Source organism: Asterias amurensis, chromosome 9, assembly GCF_032118995.1.
Source record: "Asterias amurensis chromosome 9, ASM3211899v1".
Lineage (NCBI taxonomy): Eukaryota > Metazoa > Echinodermata > Asteroidea > Forcipulatida > Asteriidae > Asterias > Asterias amurensis.
In genome coordinates this window covers 2338050-2355779 of record NC_092656.1, presented here as the reverse complement: position 1 = coordinate 2355779, position 17730 = coordinate 2338050, and the positions used below count along the sequence as shown (strand labels likewise).

The window sequence follows — 17730 nt, the reverse complement described above, 5'->3', positions numbered from 1 at the left end:
ATACTGCACAGGCTATATGGAAAATTTTACATTTTGTGTCAATATTACCACAGAAAAACCCAAGGGTTACAAAAATATCAGTTCAGGTAAGGTTTACACATGGTGCTAAATCTCTTTTTCCCGAGTAGTGTTGAGTTTTCTCAGAACCAACACTTCTCAAAGAGAGGTTTAGACATGGTAGTACCACAAACCTCACCTGAAAAAACCCAAGGGTTACGAAAATATCAGTTCAGGTAAGGTTTACAAATCTCTTTTTCAGAGTAATGTTGAGTTTTCTCAGAACCAACACTTCTCAAAGAGAGATTTAGACATGGTAGTACCACAAACCTCACCTGATTATACTCCCGTCATGCAAAGCTCAAAATCCTACTTAAGTTTTGAGATGGGCTCTTTTTCTTGTTATAAGATGGGCCCTTTTTCTTCAAAACAAAATTGATACAAAACCATAAAGTGCAATCAAAATAAAATGTAAGATTCCTAATTTTGGTTATGGTCTTGTAAAACAATTAATGTCCCTTCAAAAATTTGAGATCCAGGCCCTACATTCTTCTTGATTTCCCCTCAAATTCAAGACCTGACTAGGATTAATAGTTTCAAGCAGTTCAATTGGTAATAATCTCCTTACCAAATAAACCATCAGGAAGCTCCATTGATCTCAAGATTTCTTCTTCAATGTCACACGCATGCATTCCTTGAAGACGCTTCTCCCAGAAGAGCTGGTGAACAGATCATGAAGAAACAAGATTGTTATAAATGTGTACATTACTCTAACAAAGGGTTTGAATCTCGGTTGTTGCTCTTTTGCAAGATATTTCATCATAATTACTTTGTCCTTCAGATGGGACATTAAGCCGTAGGTCTTGTGTACTAGGGTTGGTAGTGCACAAGAACCCAAAACACTTATTTTGGAAGAGTAGGGGTTATCAACGGGATTTCTGGTTTACTTAGCAAGTACCCTTGTTTACAGGTTTTTTAAGGCTTGCGGGCAACATGTATCTAGGTTAGGGTTAGGATAATGCCTGAGGTGCGCACCATTCGTGGGTAAAAATGGCCCGAAGACGAAGCCTGAGGCCTATTACTGTCCCACCAATGACCCGTACACTAAGGGCATTATCTATTAACCTCCACCTGTAAGGTCATGCTATATTGTCATGCTATATTGCTTCGAGAAATAAATGGCGAAATGGAACAATAGCATGAAGTCACAGGTGGACGTTAAGTTCACTAGAGAGCCCTCCTTGAATTCATCGCAAGAAATATATACTAATAAAAATATTTTTAAAAAGCTGGTGTGTGTAGATTATTGTAATCTTTTCTAACATCAATTACCTGTTTAGGTGTTTCTTTTGTGTCTTGTTTGGGGTCAGCTTTGATCCGATTTGTTGTGTGATTAGTTTTAAGTGTAACAGGTTGCTTGAAGATGGATGCCGTCTGTCGGATTGGAAGAACGAGACTGATATCGTGGCGGGTACCTGAAACGTACATCAAAGAGCACAAAGACAAATTTGTTTACATCATTCTCATCAACACAAGTGCAATTTGCTTCATTTAACCATTCTTCCCCTGTTACAATTTCCAAATCCTAAACAAAATCTGTGCACTGATCTTTCCAGAGATGACATCATCGACTCAAGACTAAGGTCAGTGTAGTTTGTATGGATTTTATAAAATTGCTCAATACACGTGTTTTGAAGCTCCTTGTAAATGACGTTCATTGATCAAGAGTAGTCTCCTAAATAAAATTGTTTTGCAAAACATTCATTTGTGAATTTTGATTTATTTCTTCAAACTAAGACACAATTTTCACTTAAAGGGAAGGTACCTGTTTGGTAATTACTCAAAACTAATATTAAAGGAACACGTTGCCTTGGATCAGTCGAGTTGGTCTTTGAAAAGCGTTCTATAACCGTTTGTTATAAAATCGGTATGGTTAGAAAGATGTTGTAAAAGTAGAATACAATGGTCTACACAAATATTCCTCAAAATTGTGTGGTTTTCGTTTTACCTCGTCGACAAACACGGTCGGCCATTTATGGGAGTAAAAAATTTGACTCCCATAAATGGCCGACCGTGTTAGTTCGCGACGTAAAATGAAAACCGTGCAATTTTGAGCGATACTTGTGTGGATCATTATATTCTACTTTTAAAACATCTCTCTAACCATATGCATTTCATAACAAACGGTTTCAAACGCTTTTCATAGACCAACTCACTAAAATAATAAAAAACTTCAAGCAAGAAGTCTTTTATTCCTATCTGAAAGCACAATAAGGGTGTTTTTCTTTCATAATTTTCTTGCAACTTCGATGACCGATTGAGCCCAAATTTTCACGGGCTTGTTATTTTATACTTATGATGGGATAGACCAAGTGAGAACACTGGTCTTTGACAATTACCAAACGTGTACAGTGCCTTTAATACCCTTTCAATCATTACGATATGAAGCTTTAATTCAGACCTTAGTAGCACCTGAGCTGACAACATTATGGGTGCGTTCGAGTAGCTTCCCTAGGTCAACCCAAGGCCCTATTTCACAAAGCAATAAAATTCATCGCAAGACAAATTGTCAGTATTACCATAGTAATTTGTATTGTGACATCACACTTTACTTAGAAACTACGATTGATTTGCAGTTAAAATCAATTTCAGCTCTTTGTGAAATCGGCCACTGGTCTGACCCAAGTGCATTCGATCAGCTTCCCTTCGGGTCGTAGCAGGTCTGACCCCAGTGCTTTCCATTGGCTTCGCTGGGTCAACCTAAAGCCCGGTTCATACTTCCTGCGAATGCGAAGCGAATTTTACGTGAATTTGACGTCACAACCCTCCTTTCGCAGCGACATTCGCAAGTGAGTTGGGCAAAGTTGAACTGCTGCGAATTATTCGTTGCGAATTTGTGACGTCAACAATCGTATTGCATTCGCATTCGCAGGAAGTATGAACCGGGCTTAAGTCATGACCAAACAAGTTAAGCAGACTTGTTTGCCCATGACTTTACTGGCATGGTCCAATGCTAAAATCACTGGCCTTTGGCCCAGTGGTGTTCTGTGCAATTTTGGAGCTCTGTGTAGCACTTTCCATCAATGGTGAATTTTGTTATTTATTTGTTTACCTTTGTTGTAATCATAATGGATGTTCTTTAGCCTTTTACTCTTCCTCACTCCAGATGTTAACAGTTTGCCAGTGCGGAAATCAAATGATGTCAGATCTATTGCATCACCAAGAAACCTCGCTAGCTGGGGCTTACTCCGAAACTTCTTTCCACATGGGCTACTTGGTAGAATAAACAAAAAGTTCAAAATTTAATATTGTTATGGGACACTTAATTACTGTCACATGAAGTTTTGAAATTCAAATAATTTTAATGTTTAATTTCAAATAATTTTTTTTTTTTGGGGGGGGTGGACACTGGCTTCTGGTGGATATGAATTTTATTGACTGGAGTAACGTTTGAGCACCCTCAGTTTTTGCTGGTAGGCGTACAACTGTACGAGGATACTGGATATCCCTAGAGACACTTTATTGTGTAGTGTCCATAAACATGCCTGCACATAGAGCATGGAGAGGGAGTTACAACAAGCAAATGCAACCACAGCGGCCCAATTTCATGGCTCTGCTTACCGCCGAATTCCGCGCTTGCAATCATGATTCCGCGCTTATGTGCAAGCGCCGAATTTCTGTGCTAGCCTTGTAAGCGTAGAATGCCTAGTAATGTTGAGTACGCACACGCAGAAGCCAAACCTCGCCGCTAACCTGTGAAATATGCTTGCCGCAAGCACAGAATTCCCTGCTTCCGTAAGCGCCAACTTTGTGCTTACTGTGAGCAGAGCCATGAAATTGGGCCCAGGTGTTGTAAGACCGTTGGGAGGATGGAGGGTTACGATTATCGCAAGAGTTATGATTTACTGGACAGTTTTGACCTTTCAAATGAACTTAATCGTTAATATTGTGATGATCTATAGTCCCCCGGCGATCCAATCAATGATGATGAAGTTAAAATAATTTTAAAGGGGGTAGGGGGTGTTAGGACCATACAAATGGTGACTGGCGCTGTTAACGGACCTCCAGCTCAGTCCGTTAACAGCGCCAGCCACCAACCCGGTCATTACCACGCAGTGAAGACCGGGTCCTCACACTGTTATTCCCTAATTTTTTTGAGACTTGTGTCCACGTCCACTGCCTTTATTTAAATGTTTAGTTCGACTTGGAGTGACATTAATTTAAATAATTAATAATGGCAGGGTACCACTACCAGTCATCAGGGTTAAGGTTCGGTAAAAACACATAAATAGAACTAGGTTATATAAGATGCTGAACAGGCTTTGATGAGAACCCACATACATGATGTAGAATTTTATTATGTGACAAACAAATCACCGAAGTTTGGCAATTCTTTAATTTGCGCGGAAATGTTTTAGATTACTCGCGCACATTTAGAACTCAACTTCGCGCAATTCTAGAACAACCCTTTATGATAAATTTCTTTAATTTGCGCAAACAACATACATTTGTTTTGCGCTACACCAAAATCTCTATCTTCCATCCAGATGACATTTTTTAGTATCTTACCTGTGATAATAAACGTCTGTTTTGCCCGCCGAAAGGCCGGATTTTCTAATCACCTCTTCTCGTGTCCATCCTTTAGGAAGGAAGGAACACTCTTCCGTCTTTTTGTCCAATTCCAGCCCCATCAAGTTAGGAATTGTTGACTATTTTCACAGAAACAAATTTCCCCCAAGTAAATAAAATAAACGAAGGCCAAACAGCTCACGCACTTGTTCAGCATTAGAAAGTAGTTCCTGAATTAACTAAGCACCAAGGTTTTCGTAGAATATTTGGGGACAAAACTAACAGAATAAGTGGTTGAGTAAAAATTCAAATTAAAATTATTTAGAAAATGACTGTTTCAAAGATAATTACGTAAGTAAGCAAGGAGTGTATAAATATTCGTTGTGGTAAAAGGTCGCAAAAATACAAAGCATGATGGTATTCATCCAAGATGGCGGCCCCCATGGAGAAAAGATTGCAGACGGCTTGAAACTTTGACTGGCGGACTTTTTAAATCATTAAAAGCGGAAACACTTTGGTAAACATGAATTCAAGATGTTGAAAACCTTTGATGTGCGCAATTCTATGGAAGTTTACTATGCCTTGAACAGTGAATCTGACTGTGTTTTTTGAATTAATAAAATGACTGTAATTTACAGTCATTTTATTAAATATTAATAGGGCCTAGTACTATTTAGTAATATTAAGGATAGTCTGTGAAATGTAAATAAAATATTGATTTACTGTAGCTATACAGATTCAAGCGCCAGTTAAAGACACACCTGTTTTGTTAATTATGTTATTGTTAATCTTTGACTTTGGGAAAAGTTTCCGTATGGCGCCACCACTTTTTCATTCGATATGAAATAATATAGTATCTAATTTACCTCAATGAGATATCCCTTTTTGTAAAAATGAGTGAAAAGGTGGTGGCGCCATACGGAAAGTTATCTAATCTTTGTTGCTTTGCTGATTACTTTTTATTGTTCTGCTTTGTCTATTTTTTCAGCTTTTGTGTATGTATTTTGTTGTCGTAATTGCAATTAAAGTACTATGTTATGTATGAATATGATCATGTTCTTTAATCTTTGGAATAATAATGATAATGATAATGATAATGATAATGATAATGATAATGATAATGATAATGATAATGATAATAATAAACTACATTTATATAGCGCATAATATGAATAAACATCTCTATGCGCTTTACAAAACAATACAACAGAAATATAAACATAATTAACAGAAAAAATACACATACTTATGGTCTTATACAAAATATGGAATTGAATCATTACCCCTATGTAAGGGGGGAAAACAAGACAAAATTAGTTCTTAAATAGTTGGGTTTTTAGAAGTTTCTTGAAAGTGTCCAGGGTTGGTGCAGCACGGATGTTGGATGGGAGTTGATTTTAATAGCGCTACACAAGCACTGTATACGTCCTCACTTAAGGATTCTGCCGAGTATCAACGTAAACGTAAACCTAAACTGTATGTTTTATTATTACCATATTTATTTTTGGTTTACTACAGGTTAATTTTGAAGTCGAAGCACAACAAAAGTTAAACATACGTTGGGCTAAGCGTCAATACAGATTCAGCTAGTTGTTACAATCAGAGTTGGAGCTTGACAAAGACAAGAAGACGAAGGAATTTTTTGTCATCTTTTTGTGGTGTGAGAATGATGCCAGATAAAACGATACCGGTTTTCAACAAACTGTCAGCTTGGTTTTCCAAGAGTGTTTCATTAAGAAGGCAATCTCTGTGGGGTAAGTGGATCTATGTTGTCAATCAAAATGAGCTTCGTTCATTGTACAAGTTCACTTAAAACAAGTTTATAAGCTCACAATTAATGTAACAAGATAAAATATAATCTGCCGCATAAATTGTCATCCAAGTCCAGATATGTGGTAAATTAATATTAAACATGACTCTTTGATGTAAAATTACATCAAAGATTTGAGTTTTTCAGGGAGTTTGCCACAATAATTTTCGCTGCGGGTTTGAAAGTTATCAGCTGAATTGTTAAACTCACTTAGCCTGTGAGTGAGATTCCGACATTGGTTCTTACGTGTATATAAAGAGAAAGAAACAAAACATAAAACAACCTCAAATTATTAGAGAACAGGTAATTTACTTGACCAAGAACAGAATATTGTTTATTGACAATTCAAGTGTTACTTTTTGTACGAATGATTTCCTTGTGGTAATTTGGTTGCAAGAGAAACTTTTTCAAACAATTTTCAAACATCTACTTGATTATTGCAGTTAAACATGGAGGCAAGATTGTCGAACTTCGTAAGGCTCAGTTTATCTTCAGTCAAGATCCGGAAAGCTTTGATACCAAAAGGTAAGTGAAAAGACCTGCCAAAACTTTCATCAGTAACAAAAGCTTCAACGCTCTGGTTTAGGCTCCAGGCTCTATCTGCTGATATGCGAACCATCGATTGCGTTACACGCGGCATCAAAAATGCAGGTTAATGGCCGAGCTGTGTTTCCACTGCTTACGCAGCGCGGAGCTTGAGCCGATACCAAAGTCAAGGTCTGAGAAAGTCCCTAGATTTATGCAATTCAACACACTGCGAGTGCCTACAGCCAGGTTGAACATTAGTATTTTTTGCCGTAATATCAACCCTATCTGTCTTGTACGCAGTTTATTTCTGTCAGATGACTTTCATATGGGTTTAGCGACTGTCTTCCATGCTGGATACATCGATGCCTGCCTCAAGAATAAGAGTGCCCACAACACGGTCATCAGCAAATACGTCCTGCTCCCAGATCATCTCGCAAAAGGTAATTCATGGTTTACTGATGAGAGTTATTTACTCCTTCCACGCTCATTCTTGTACTGCGCGTGAACTGTGGCCATTGCCGAGTGGATAAGAACATTGGACTCAAGCTCAGGTGTTTCTGTTCAACTGAGTGTGGGTTCGAGTCCTGGTCGTGACACTTGTGTCCCTAAAGCAACACACTTGACCATTGTTGCTGCATCCTTCAGACAGGACGTAAAGACGTAGGTCCCATGTGTGCCCAGTGCACTTACTGCAAGGAGAAGGGGTTCGCCCCAGTGTTCCTGGTTTGATTGGTTTCATAAAAAACAATAAATAAAATGTAGTATTTGTCTTTTTAATATATAAGAATTTCATTAGTGTCCATTGTTTTGAATGTACCTGCAGAATTACACAGAGTTAGAATTTCACGTGAGAAACGAAATGAAACGCCTGACAGCACAACTGCCCCACACAGATCTAATTTAAGAGATCCATTGCCAGAGGGAAGGCGTGCAGATCAAAGGATGGTTGCTGATGCACCCTCTAGAAATAGAACAGCCACAGACAGTGAAATGGATTGGCATGCAGGAACCAGTAATGAGCTAAGAAGGTATTTTTTTACCTCTCATTGAGTTGTTGACTTCAACCTGTTTGACAAATTAGTCTATAAAATCGACTGTTATTTTTCTTTCAATTTATCACACAACACCAGTGTCGTTCCAGACCTTTACCCAGATACTTGTGTTCGGGGATACAAGTCTAAGACCCTCCAAGTGAAACCTTCAAGATGTATGTAAGATTAACCCAGCAACTTTCACACCTTGAAGGTCAAGGGGACTGCCCCAATGTAGAACGTTTTTGTTGCACTACTTTCGTTAACTCCAGAGCTTTTGCCAGATTGGATTAATGTATGCTAAGTAGTTTTCAATAAGACTTATTACCCTTAGATGTGACACCTGGGGTCAGAAAAAGGGTAATCAAGGTCTTACTATTCTTGTTTTGGATACTAGTTTATTTTATAATATGATTTGGGATGACAATTTATCTAAACCACATTACTTGAAAGGGAGTCCTCTCTCAACAGTTTATACTTTCAACAGCCGCAGTGCTTCTCACCAAGTAGGGTCATTCTTTTTTTGGAGTCCTTACCAACATATTGACACTACCTTTAATAAAATGTTCATCTTCTTGTTTTGACAAGTTTTGAAGACAGAGCAGAAGGAAGACCAGTTGCAGCTCAAGCCTTGTCTGAGGAGCAGAGGATGGAAACGGCAGCAGGTATGCAACAGGACCAACTTTCATAAAGCTGTCAAGCAGAAAATACTGCTTGGCAATGTTCTTTGTTAAGCAAAAAATGATTGGGGCACCAGTTGCAACAATGTAAACTGAAAGGAATTTTGTCAGGTAACCAGTTTCTGTTAAGCAAGATTTTTCTGTGATTAGCAAGTTTTAACGCTTACAGGCACAGGAATTTTCCCTTGTGGTGTATTCTTTGATACAATTACAACAACTAAGACTATGTTGCCCTCACAAAAAGCATGTTGTGCATTAAATAAAAATTACAATCAAAGCATAAGAAAAACAATAAATTATGACTGACTCTCGGAAATACTGACATTTTGTAATGAGAACAAAATGTAAAAACTCTGGGCTTTCTAAAGAAGACGATCGGAGCATACTGATCAAAATGTCGTTTTCAGAACCACCCCAACTCATTTAGAGATATTCATTACATGGTATTACCACAAACTCTGGGATGAAAAACACTCTGGGTTTTCTAGTTAACAATGATTGTCTTTCTCTTCATGTTAGAAAATAATGTTTCATTTGTTTTGCCTTAAATAAAAGACAAAGTCATGTCCAGGACCACAAACTTGCATAGCCAAACAAAAACCATTTTACAGACACTACACATCTCACCACCAACACAAGGAAAGCAAGTCACAAGACCCCTCTACTTGCAAGAACACACGAGAAAGCAGTATGCTGCCACCTATTGACTGAAACAGGCCAACGTATTTTTTTTATATACAAATTAATGTTTGAGAACACACTTTTTTACATTGGTGTTACCCTATGATGTTAATGTTGATGGCCTCTTTGATATATGTATGTGAAACAAGACTCATGGTGTCAATTTAAACACCCCTCTTTTTGCAGTGTATATTATTTCACTTTGGAAGAGTAAAGACAGTTGATTCAACCACACCATCCACCAAGCAAAACTACTTCCCTGAATCTAATCTGCTGGTCCTCCAATCTACTCTGCTGACTAGATAATAAATAGCAGGACCAGTTCTAACTAAGCTGGATGAACTCTGATCAAAACTGAATTCTACTTGGTGAAAGTAGACAACATCACACGGTCTGGCTGCAAGCTATAAACCCAACTCAATTTCCTGTAATTTTGTTTTTTGGTCATTGTCCACTAGGTCAGTTTCAGAATCAAGAGATCTCCAAGATACCTCACGTCAGAGAATTGCCGCAAGTATCTGGTCCCATCGTTGATTTCGTCGTCGGAAGAAACGGCTATAGTGTTCAGATGAACACATGAAGGACTCTGCAAGTTTAAGCGTTAAAGTTTGAAATAGTTTTGTGTTTGGTGTTATTAAAAAATTGCTTGTTATTTCTGAAGTTTAAGTGTTTGGTTGAAAAAGATGCAAGTCTGCATTCATTTATCTTTTGAAAGTTACTTAATGATTATGATATCTAGAGATATTGATGCAGCATTAAACGTGTTACCGGACTTAGACTAAGGGAGTGCGCTGACAAAGGGCTGGATAGCTCAGATGGTAAACCACCAGCACCCTGGACGTCATTGGTTTAAATCTCGCTCGAGTCAAATTTTCTGTGTTCAACTCCTGTCAGATTAATCAGATGTTGATTATGATATCTAGAGATGTTGATGCAGCATTAAACGTGTTACCGGACTTAGACTAAGGGAGTGCGCTGACAAAGGGCTGGATAGCTCAGATGGTAAACCACCAGCACCCTGGACGTCATTGGTTCAAATCGCGCTCGAGTCATTTTCTCTGTGTTCAACTCCAATCAGATTAAGCACATGTTCTTGAAAAGATGTGCCTATTTTTCTACAAAGGTTTTTGTTAGCTCAGTTATGCTCATAATTATATTTCTTTAATGTTAGTAAGTTATTTATATTGTTAATCTTTAATACTTCCAAGAGGGAAAGTGTTGCATTAGACCCAGCAACAAATTATTAATTTTAAACGTCTTTCTATTGAAATTTTTTGTTAAACATTTTTGTTTATGTTTCTAAATGTGTCTTTGTTGAAAATTACAGACATATTTTTCTAATCTTCTCTGAAACTGTCTCTTTTTGGAATAAATGAAAAAAAAACTGCGGGCCTGAAGAAATTGAATTCAAAGAAGGCTTGCCTGTAAGTTTTTTAAGATGGTCAATATAATCAACAGCTGTACATTAGCTTGATTCAACAAGAGTAATCAAACCAGTGTGAATATACACACCATTTTATTCAATCCTGGTGGTGAAGTTGGCTAATATTATCAACAGCCGTACACTATAAGCTTGATTCAAGAAGAGGTGTTTTACAATTGTTGAAAACATATTGTATGATGTTAAAGTTTGTGGTAAGGTTGGCAAGTTTTATCAAAAGCTGTATCTTAACCTAATCTAAGAACAGTAATCATACCATTGTTGTTATATATATAATTATTATAAATTTCATTGAATAAAAAAAAGAGTCTCTTACTGATAATGAAGATTTGTAACATTTATGTTTGTTGTTTATTATGGTTTAAACAATATTTTTCTTACATATGGATGAACAATTTCAGACTTGTATCTGAATTCAGACCTATACAGTTTGTCTGGTAAACAAAATGCTGTACCATCCAAGCTCTGTGATCTATCTTTCTAGCACTAAAGATACTGTTGCAAAAAGCGGTTTGCAAACTTGGTGGACTTTTTAGTCTCAGGTCTCCCTGGTAAACAACTCATGCTGTATTTGTCTCAAATTTAAATACACCAGGCTTTTCGACCTACCTTTATGCAGACACTGTTACCAAAAGCTCTCTGCAACAAAATAATATGATAACTTCAGGGTTTACCAAAACTTGGAGAAACAATTATTTCAATGTACCTCTTTACGAAATGAATCCAATGATCAGTTTCAGCTTGTCAACAATGACTCCCACCCCTGCATCGCACTCTTGACTTTGGGAACAAGTGAAGCTGTAGAAGGAATTCTACACAGTACATTACAGAGTTTTAAAGGGAAGGTACACGTTTGGTAATTGTCAAGGACTAAATCTTCTCACTTGGTGTATCCCAACATAAGCTTCAAATTTACAAGGCTGTGAAAATTTGGGCTCAATTGGTCATTGAAATTTGTAAGAAAATGATGAAAGAAAAATCACCCTTGTTGGACGAATTGGTGTGCTTTCAGATAAGAATAATAGACTTCTAGCTAGAAGTCTTTAATTTTTTTAGTGAGAAATTACCTCTTTCTCAAAAACTACGTTACTTCAGAGGGAGTCGTTTCCCACAATGTGTTATACTACCAACATCTCTCTAATGCTCGTTACCACGTCAGTTTTTAAGTTAATATTTGTTTTGAGTAATTACCAAACGTGTACCTTCCCTTTAAAGACACAGGAGGACACCTTTAGTAGTAGTCAAAGACCAGTCTTCTCACTTGGTGTATCTCAACATTATGCATAAAATAACTATTGTGTGAAAATTTGAACTCAGTTGGTCGTCGAAGTTGCGAGATAATAATGGAAGAAAAAACACCCTTGTCACATGAAGTTGTGTGCGTTCAGATGCTTGATTTCGAAATCTCAAAATCTAATTCTGAGGTCTCGAAATCAAATTCAAGTATTTTAGTGGAAAAATACTTCTTTCTCGAAAACTACGTTACTTCAGAGTGAGCAGTTTCTCACAATGTTGTATACTAACACTACATGTTTTAACAACTCTTCATTGCTTGTTACCAAGTAAGTTTTTATGCTAACAATTATTTTGAGCAATTACCAATAGCAGTACTGACCAACAGTGTCCAGTGCTTTAACTACGTCACGCCACTTTTCTGGAGGGATATCAGAAATAGGCGTTCGAGGACGGGTAATCGGGAAGCATATTAAAGGGACACGTTGCCTTGGATCGGTCGAGTTGGCCTTTGAAAAGCGTTTGTTATAAAATGTTTATGGGTAGAAACATGCTGTAAAAGTAGAATACAATGATCCACACAAACATGCCTCGAAATTGCACGGTTTTCCTTTTACCTCGTCGACTAACACAGTCGGCCATTTATGGGAGTAAAATTTTTGACTCCCATAAATGGCCGACCGTGTTAGTTTGCACAGTAAAAGGAAAACCACGCAATTTCGAGTGATACTTGTGTGGATCATTATATTCTACTTTTAAAGCATCTTTCCAACCATTACATTTTATTACAAACGGTTACAAACGCTTTTTTATAGACCAACTCGTCCGATCCAAGGCAACGTGTTCCTTTAACAATTTAGCCACTGTACCGCCCCGCCGCATATAGCGATACACTGTATTCGGTACGAGGAAACCTCGCTAGCTTGTGTTTGTAGAAAAAAGGAACATCAAAAGAAAACTCGATAGTCATAGTAGGTCTACGCATTTGTTAATATAATATTATCTAGTATTTATAGATCGTTATTAATTCTCCCTTCACAGTTGACTTGTCGAAGCTAATGATGATGAAATGATTTAGCTCTTACGAAAAAATAAATCGCTGATTAGTAAACAGGAAACTGTTCATCATTTATGATGATATTGTCGAAAATTAACGCCTTCGTATTTAATCAGTATATTGAGCCAGACAAAAGCCTTGAAAAGCTATTGTGTTCATTTTATCCGTGCACAAAAATATTCGCCATAAAAATTACCGTAGCCGTTTAACGAGAGGCATTTATTGTTCCCATGAGAACTTGTACTTTTATACAAATATTACCGAAAGGGTAAACAATTGTGCATACACATTAAGCCATGGCTATCTTTTAAAATTTGAACTACGATTCCAGTAATTTACTGCAAGAATCTTGAGAAATTGGATTTCAGCAAACTCGGGCGGTGCAGGGACTAAAGGGTTATAGACAGGGTTTACGTAACCTCACGTGCCAAAACTGATCTCCAGCATATCAAAGTGGAATTGTATGTCCAGCTCCTTCAAAAAGATAAACACTGGGAGCGCCATTAAAGGCAGTTGACACTAATGGTAATTGTCAAAATCCAGTCTTCTCACTTTGTGTATCTCAACATGTACATGAAAAAAAAACTGTGAAAACTTGAGCTCGATTGGTCGTCGGAGTTGCGAGATAACTATGAAAGAAAAAACACCCTTGTAACACGAAGTTGTGTACTTTCAGATGCTTGATTTCGAGACCTCAAGTTCTAAACTTGAGGTCTCGAAATCAAATTCATGGAAAATTACTTGTTTCTCGAAAACTATACCACTTCAGAGGGAGTGGCTTCTCACAATGTTTTATACTACCAACCTCTCCCCATTACTCGTAACCGAAAAAGGTTTTATGGTGATAATTATTTTGAGTAATTACCAATAGTGTACACTGCCTTTAAGATGGTGGTAGAGTACAATCAAGACATATTATTTCAAGTGACAGATACGTTTACTGTAATGAGACTGAAGACAGCTGTGAAAGATAGCGACTATTAAGTAGGGAAATAAACATCAATGTTTGTATTTGACAGACATCATTAAGAGGTAATTAGACAATCTTAGAAAACTAATCAGGAATAAGCAGCGCCTGACAGATACTAATGCACATTTAAATAATAACCAAAGGGCTGGATGTCATACTAGCCGATGCTTTATCACATAATACTTATTAAAATAATATTTTGACAAGTTTTAGTAGGAGGTTATAGGAACTCGATGAAGGTGGTATGCCTAATATTGTTCTGGTGAAGAAATCCGACCCTTGTTGAAAAATTGTATATTGTTTTATAAAATAGGCCTCAAAGGGTGTGTTATTAAAAAGTGATAATTAATATTGAATACATTTCCGAGAAAGGTGATGTTTTAAAACTGTGATTATATTAAAGGCCTATTTTGTATTTATCATTATTCGTGTGTTAATTTTTTTATTTTATATTTTAGAGATAGTGCGGGATGGGAAAAGCAAACGCCAGGATTCTTGTCATCACAAGTTGACGGAAACAAAACCAAGTATATGTTCTTTTCGAACGGACTCGCTCAAACTAGTTTAGAGACAGGTAGGGTGGAAAGAATAGTCTCAGGAAATCAGAAACTTTCGAAAATAACCTTACAAAACATTTGAAAATGGTCCTATAGGTAGGGGAGGGGATCCCCTTTTCACAAACCTGTGTTGATAAAAACACGGTGACGAACGCAATTTAGATTGTTTTATGCGCCCATTCTTCACCAAACAGTGGGAGGTTGATATGAGGGCAACAAGGTATTAAAAATGGCAAAAGGGGAAAGACAACTCTTGAAAGGATCAAAGTTGATCGAAATGATGAAAGAAAGAGTCACTGGTGGCAGAAATGCCCGGGTTAACAGAAGAAGTTGAGATAATGCAAATATGGAACATTCTACCTCCGTATAGGCTTCCTATATATTAGCTATAGGCCTATTTTGATAATGTAATTCCCATGTATAGAATGCATGCAGATGGCGCTACCAATATTTCTAGATTGTTCATTTTGCTCATTCTTGGCTGTGTGGTTGAGCCGCAAGTTTCTCTCGTTGGCTCACTTTTAATTTTGAGCTGCTCTTGAATAAATTTGCTGCATAATCGACGTTGCTCGGTGTGATTTCAATTTGTATAGTTAAGGCCTGCCGTACCAGACTTCCTCAGTTAGCAACAACTGCGATATCTGTATGTAAGGCTATACGCGATTCCAATCAGTTGACTTGGGCGCATGCGCTCGTCTCACCCAGTAAGATGAGACGGGTAGCGTTGACGACTTGATTTAATTTTCTGTGGTCATTTCGCTGTTGCGGTTTTACGAGTTTGTCTATTGCCGACGTGTGGTTGTTAGCGTTTCACGTTTGTCTTGGGAAAGAGTTTCTTCTTCCTTCACGCACCGCTAACTAAACACGACACCAACATTTCCACCATAAGTGTCTGTTACAAAGAGGAGCGAAGGAGGCAAGGTGCGTCATCAGGTGATATGACTCGTGATACTGGGTGTCTCTACACGGTGTGAACTAGAGCTGCAGTGGTATGACACGAATTGCTCTAGTTTGTCTTGACTTTCCATGTGAACTTGAAGCAGTGGTATCACACGAATTACTATAATTGTCTGGAAGGGCCACGTGAACCATGATACAACAAGGGTAATTATTTGACCGCAGATAGATACCCCTATCTTTGCAGATTAATTTGAAATTGATTTGGACGCGCCATTTCTTCTAAATGCTAACTTTTCAACTTTATTTTACAAACGTGAGTGAAAATAGCCATACTGCAAAACTGATTTTCTTGGAGGTGATGTTCTAGCTGAAGTCCTGTGACATCAGTGAAGGAGATCCTAGGCCTGCCTGCTACCAAATCTGCACGTTCGGCTATAAACATAATTGATGTAAATCGTTGTACACATGCAGGGCGTTCATACACCAGCCCACGGGCTTTTCAACACCAATTAAAGAATTTATCCACAGCAGAGGTGCTGGATACGCAAATCGCCCCTGATATCAGCTGCAACAGCACTGCATGTTCACTTTTAATTATACGTACTATATATAATCTGCCACGGCTAGACTGTCATCTTTGCGTATAGGGCCTCTACGTGTGTGTGGCTAGCTTCCCAATGAGAAACTTACTGTCTACCTAAGATAGCAGTTTGAGTTGATGAACGATGTCGTTAAACGTCAAGATGCTTGCTCGTGCTGGAATTATCACATTTTTGGTCCTACTTATACAAGGTGAGTGATGCGTTGTGGTAACAATCACAACTTTGTCGTACAGTTCTTTCAATAAAGTATTTTTAAAACCACACCTTTATTTATAATTACTTATGATTTAAATCAACAACTGCATAACAGATTATGGAGGGAAAGTTTCACACAGAAAGTTTAATCCCATTACAAATACGTCCCCCCATCCAATATACACTGCAAAGCTGGGTGTTAATATTGACGCCATGGGTGTTGTCACATGATACCCAATAGAGATTCTAATACCTAGATGTTTTGCAGATATCTGAGTTATTTGAACACCCAATAGTAGAAAACTTTGCTTTTTTTTTGGGGGGGGGGGATGGGGTATCTATGTGGTGTCTTGTTGCACCCTAGTTTTATAGGCTATGTGAAATTTAAAAGCAAAGACCGGCAAATTAAGAAGAGTGTCTACCCAACTCTTTCTATAGAAAATAATATGAAGTGTTCCTGAAGATACTTCAGTTAATACATTCTGACAGTGATTAAGTATCAGAATTTGTGTAACATCCTTTGACCTAAAAAGTTATTATTGAGAAACCATGTGTTAAATTGATAGTGCATTCAAGGCAGAGAGCTGTTAGTCACCTTCGCAGAGAAACCCAGTTACATTTAATTTAAAACTTATGTTTAGTGAGTTTTTTTTTTGCTATTCAGACTCTTTTAAAAACGTAAGAATTCTTGCTCTGGTGATAGTATAAGACCACCCTCTGCCCACGTCCATATCATCAGAGCAGTGTTCTACAGTGTCATCCTCCATGTCACTTGGCACCGTAACCGGTAGAGCACAAAACACCCCAAGGCTAGGCTCGATCAAGTGCAATGTACAATGCAGATGCGGCCGATTATGCATTCACAAGAGATGAGGCGTACTCCCCTTACAAGGGCCCGAATGCCTTGGTCAACTCTGCAAAACAGATCTTTTGCCTGGCTGACTTAATAATGATGCGGTTTATCTTTCTTGAGAGGCGGATTTTGCGATGGCAAACTAGATGTACTTTTGTCTCGATGATGCGTTTCAAGAGGGTTTTACAGAAACGTCTGGAACCACAGAGAGGAACAACACTGTAACTAAGATGACAAGACATCCCCAGTGTAAGACTAGACGAGAAGGGGCAACTGGGGAAACTTGACTTTAAGAATCAGTGCAAAGGTTTCCAGGCATTGATAATAAGAAAAGTGACGCTGCCGATAAGCGAGTAGGCCGATGCGTTCAGCCCGGAGGTGAACACTGTAAAAGTCTCAAGATCTGTTGTAAAAAGAGGCCCAGCACTTGATCCGACAGCGCTGTACGTTATTATACTCAACCAAACTGATGGTTTGGAAATAGTAGATGACTTTGCACCATAACTGTTGAATGACATCGTCATTCCTGTTTTAGAGTAGGCTATTATTAGCTTTTAAAGACAGTTTCATAATGGCAACTAAAAGGCATCACTAGCAAAATAACTATCTGCAAAACAAATTACATT

The 17730-nt window shown here is 37.9% G+C and overlaps 3 protein-coding genes across 7 annotated transcripts in view; 2 read left to right on the top strand and 1 right to left on the bottom strand.

Annotated features, from left to right (window-relative positions):
* Positions 1 to 4788, bottom strand: part of LOC139941314 (methyl-CpG-binding domain protein 2-like) — a 65742-nt gene extending 60954 nt beyond the window's left edge. For 4 of the 5 annotated variants that reach the window (XM_071937741.1, XM_071937740.1, XM_071937742.1 and 1 more), the window contains exons 1-4: positions 4567 to 4788; positions 3110 to 3270; positions 1330 to 1472; positions 626 to 716 (exon numbers count right to left, since the gene is read on the bottom strand). In XM_071937741.1, coding sequence (XP_071793842.1) covers positions 626 to 716; positions 1330 to 1472; positions 3110 to 3270; positions 4567 to 4688 — 517 coding nt within the window. In that variant the 5' untranslated portion in view covers positions 4689 to 4788. The remainder of the gene's footprint in view (positions 1 to 625; positions 717 to 1329; positions 1473 to 3109; positions 3271 to 4566) is intronic. The other variant, XM_071937743.1, reaches the window with a different exon arrangement.
* A 174-nt stretch (positions 4789 to 4962) lies between these two features.
* Positions 4963 to 11035, top strand: LOC139941316 (uncharacterized). Its single transcript, XM_071937745.1, has 7 exons — positions 4963 to 5083; positions 6085 to 6320; positions 6820 to 6901; positions 7205 to 7344; positions 7728 to 7932; positions 8524 to 8600; positions 9755 to 11035. The coding sequence occupies exons 2-7, from the start codon at positions 6233 to 6235 to the stop codon at positions 9874 to 9876; spliced, it is 714 nt and encodes a 237-aa protein (XP_071793846.1). The 5' UTR covers positions 4963 to 5083; positions 6085 to 6232; the 3' UTR covers positions 9877 to 11035.
* Positions 11036 to 15326: 4291 nt separating this feature from the next.
* The window catches only part of LOC139942208 (neuronal acetylcholine receptor subunit alpha-7-like), a 33321-nt gene continuing 30917 nt past the window's right edge, over positions 15327 to 17730 (top strand). Inside the window, exon 1 of the mRNA XM_071938984.1 lies at positions 15327 to 16246. Within this exon, the coding sequence (XP_071795085.1) occupies positions 16180 to 16246 (67 nt within the window). The 5' untranslated portion in view covers positions 15327 to 16179. The remainder of the gene's footprint in view (positions 16247 to 17730) is intronic.